Source organism: Metarhizium acridum (genome assembly GCF_019434415.1).
Source record: "Metarhizium acridum strain ARSEF 324 chromosome Unknown scaffold_29, whole genome shotgun sequence".
In the NCBI taxonomy this organism is placed as follows: Eukaryota; Fungi; Ascomycota; class Sordariomycetes; order Hypocreales; family Clavicipitaceae; genus Metarhizium; species Metarhizium acridum.
Genome location: NW_027094017.1, coordinates 20,423 through 24,247, shown reverse-complemented (window position 1 = coordinate 24,247; position 3,825 = coordinate 20,423). Strand labels below are relative to the sequence as shown.

Genomic DNA, 3,825 nt, shown 5'->3' with positions numbered 1-3,825 from the left:
AGTCCAAATCTCCGACATGTATCAAAACCGGAAGGGACAGGGGCTTTCTTTACAGCGGAATGACAAAGCGGATTCATATTTCCAATAGCTTTTGTCCATCGCAACACCACCACGTCGCCAGGTGGGAGGTTCCTAGGTGAGTGGGCGTGGCCAGGACGTAATTCCAATCGAAACACAGCTCTTCGTGCGGACATGAACACCGGAGCTCCTTGGCCAATGTCTGCAGACCACGAGACCCTCACGGGAGCAGCGCGTGGCAATGCGCCCACAGGCTTGTGAATACGGCGCAGCCATCAAAGGCAGATGCAAGTCATCGACTCGCTGTGCTCAACCGGCCGTCCCACGCTCTTTGTGGGTCTTTGAATCTCAGAGGGTGGTGCCAACCACCCGGACAGTTGTTCTAAGCGCCGACTGGATGGCCTTCATTCGAGCACAGCCTATCAAGTTGCGGCATCATGCACCGTCACGAATGAACTGCCATACCCAGCTGTTGTTGATGGAACAAGGAGTGTTTTTTTTTTTTTTTTTCGGTTTGTATTTTGGGCCACAATGCCTTGGGGCCCCGGCGTTGGGCCAAATGAGGCTCTCCTACGTTAATCGAAGGTCGCGGTGCCAGTCTGAAAAAGATGGCTCAGCCGTTTCCTCGCAGGTCGTCTTCTTGACTGAAGTTATTCTGTTTCTGTTCACGTCTTCGAGCATCCAACTCGCTGGTCGGTTGTCACTCGTCCTCTTGCTTTTCTTGTTTTCTTTGTTCACTATCTTCGCTTTTTTGCAATCCACGATATGCAAGGGCTGAGACAGCACCGTATATCTTACCTGTAGCATGAAAATATCGACTTGTACTGCTAGTGAGGTCACAGTATCGTGGTTCTCAGCTATTATTATGACTTGCTGGTCTCCCTTTGCATCTTGCTTCGAGCGAGAGCCATACTATAGTAAGTAAGCATCTCGCTTCTGGTCTACGCGTCTACCCATTTATTAGTCTCAATACATACCTACTTCAACTCCAAATCACGGTGTAGTTGAGATTCTGACAGGGGCTTTTCTTCTCAGGTAGTGACAAACGGCCTTCAATGATCGTTCACAACCAACCTTCGTTTCAACCTCGTCCAGTAGCTGTGACTGAGGCGGGATATCCGGGTGCTGAGTGGAAGCAACGACCTCCAAGGAAAAGCTTTGGATCAAGCAGGACAGGCTTCAATGGGAGGAATCGATTTTGGTCAGACGGGTCACCGCGCAGGCCGCTCATTTCTGCACCGTCTGATTTTCGACATTTACAGTCAGGTTCACTTCAGTTCCCCCCTGATGTACCCCCCTCCAATTGTCAACCAAGTCCCCGACAAGATCAATGCCATGAGGATGAATTTGCGGGGCATGAGAGCTGCTTTCGTCCACTCGAACTGAACATATACACGATGGACCGCCATATATCACCTCTTCTGCCACATTTTGAGTTTCCCAGAATTACAACTCCTCCACCTCCACCAGCATACTGCGCAGAACGTTCTGAAGACCGTCTTCAATTGTCTCTTCAACGTAGTTACTCTTCTATATCGTTTCACGTTCCTCGAAGACATCCTGTTGACTCCTCTCTATCCGTCACTCCAGAAGAGCTTCCTCCGCAAATTCCGGCCAAGTCTAGATATCGAGTCCGAGCTTATACCGCTCCTGAGGTAGAAGCTATCAAGGAGCGCGTAGCAAGTGCCTTGATTGAAGTTGATATACTGCAAAAGCAAATCGACGACGTCATCGAAAGACAAAGCATCTGCGTCAACAGTCGTCCATCAACCGCGCATTCGATAGCCCGCGCACATGGTATGCCCTCCACCTTTTCATGTAGACATGCCTCTAGTTTCTTGGGCTGTCCAAAATCGGCGCCTTTATATTAACTAGCTGTAGACCTAGAACCTATGCCATCTATTCCGGCTCTGCCGCCGGCGGCCCCGTCATTTGCTGAGCGCCTGAATGCTGATGTAGAGCGACCTCAAACTGCACCAAGTAAGACGTCAGTCAACGCGACGCTGAGTCACAGGAAGACGACGCCTGAGGACAATTTTAGGGTTACCATGAAGCAGAACCAAGCCATGTGTGAAAGCCAGGTTCTGCCGCCGCCACTACCACTTGTCCTTCGACCGCCATTGCGGAAAAAGAAATCCTTTTCGCGTGTGTCCACCTGGCTCTTCCCCGGTCAGGACCAAGGCAAAACCGTAGGTTTTGATGCCGTTACGAACAAGCCGGGGCCGGTTAAGAACAAAGGAGGATTCTATCAAATTGTTTCTTCCGACAACACAGTAGGGCAACGAAGCTGCGAGTCGATTGATAGTATATCAACCTGGCAAACCAGGGATGAACAGCACACGACTCCATCATCGCGCCAAAGCACGCCGGCGTCAAAGCATGAAGAACACCCTGAAATAGCACGGAGAGGAACATTTGGCAAAAACGATGCCAGAATTGGAAAGCCGCCCGTTGGCGTCGTTGCATGGTGAGGCAGAGCCTCACTTTTTCACTTCATGGAGAATACCCTGAGGGAGTTGTATTTCAATGAATGATAACCGTTTTGTATGTACTTGGCGTTAGTATGGATCGACAGGGGATGTAAGTCGCGCACTGATGTTTTAGAAAATCATGAAACGCGTTGCGGCGGGTTTGAATGACTCTAGAGAACGAGGCATAAGGAGTCTGAGACTAAAGAGTAATAAATCTTAAATAATTATAAAGTAAATAAAGTCTTATAACTTTTAAGAGATATAATTATAAATAAGCTTAGAGTATATCTTATTATTATAAGGGAAAAAAATAATATTCTTAAAACCTTAAAATAAAGCTTTTATTAACTTATTAACTTATTAGAAAATTCAAAAAAACGGGCTAGATGGAGGGCATCTAGTAACACTGTATTTGGCCGTACCTAGGCAACTAACCACGCAAGACACCATGAACGCTCGCGATGCGTCAGACTCACTAGCCGATTAGTGAAACTGAAAAAATCCACCGTGGAGCTAGCTAAAAAATGAGCACTGTGAGCTAGTTTATCCTTTTTGCGAAGGGAATAAAGCTTTTATAATAATAAGATTATAATAAATAAGCTTATAATTAAAAAGAATATAATTACGCTTATTAAAGGGTTTATATAAAAAAACACTTTACTTAATAAGTAAAGGTATAATTATTAAAGCATTATTAGTTACGGTTCCCTAGCCTAGGTGTAGTGGCACTGCAGCTAAAATACAGTGTTACTAGATGCCCTTTATCTTGCCCGTTTTTTTGTAAATTAATTAATAAAGGGATTAATTATATTATAATAATAAAAGTCTTTTTTAATTATATAAAGTATAAGAGATATAATCGGAAAACTCTTCTCTTTATATAACGCTATAAATTCGCGATGTAAGTGTTAAGGACTAGCTATACTATACTACTATAAGTATACGTCTTTAAAAAGTAAGAATAAACTTAAGAAAAAAGAAAAAGAGAAAGAAAAGTTTCCCTTTTCTTATCTCTCTTTATATTCTTACCAGAGCATTGGAAGTAGTGTAGTTTTGTAGTTTTGTAGTTTCTGTAGTTTCGAATATAAAAGATTATATTAAATCTAATAAAATACTTATAGAATTATAAGTTTTACGAATAACTAGCATAAATCTAAAATTATAAGCTTATAATAAAAAAAGTGGGTCCTTATATACTATTATAAGCCTAAAACTTCAAAAACTACATTTTGTAGTTTTTGTAGTATAGTGTAGTGTAGTAAGTTTTTAGAAAACTATATAATCTAGTTTTTAAGCTTACAAAAAGCTAAAGGGACCCACTTTTTTGAATAAGCTA

General features: G+C 43.2%; 1 protein-coding gene across 1 annotated transcript; it reads left to right on the top strand.

The window, feature by feature from the left end:
* The first annotated feature begins 311 nt into the window (after positions 1-311).
* On the top strand, positions 312-2,694 carry J3458_004071 (uncharacterized protein). Its single transcript, XM_066117976.1, has 3 exons — positions 312-935; positions 1,054-1,815; positions 1,900-2,694. The coding sequence occupies exons 1-3, from the start codon at positions 824-826 to the stop codon at positions 2,487-2,489; spliced, it is 1,464 nt and encodes a 487-aa protein (XP_065976574.1). The 5' UTR covers positions 312-823; the 3' UTR covers positions 2,490-2,694.
* The last annotated feature ends 1,131 nt before the right edge of the window (positions 2,695-3,825 follow it).

What these genes read in the sequence shown, in the direction of transcription:
- J3458_004071 (XM_066117976.1), top strand. Translation starts at nt 824, where the DNA reads ATGAAAATATCGACTTGTACTGCTAGTGAGGTCACAGTATCGTGGTTC. An exon ending in CGAGCGAGAGCCATACTATA is followed by an intron (nt 936 to 1,053) that starts GTAAGTAAGCAT and finishes TTTTCTTCTCAG; the next exon opens with GTAGTGACAAACGGCCTTCA. An exon ending in TTCGATAGCCCGCGCACATG is followed by an intron (nt 1,816 to 1,899) that starts GTATGCCCTCCA and finishes AACTAGCTGTAG; the next exon opens with ACCTAGAACCTATGCCATCT.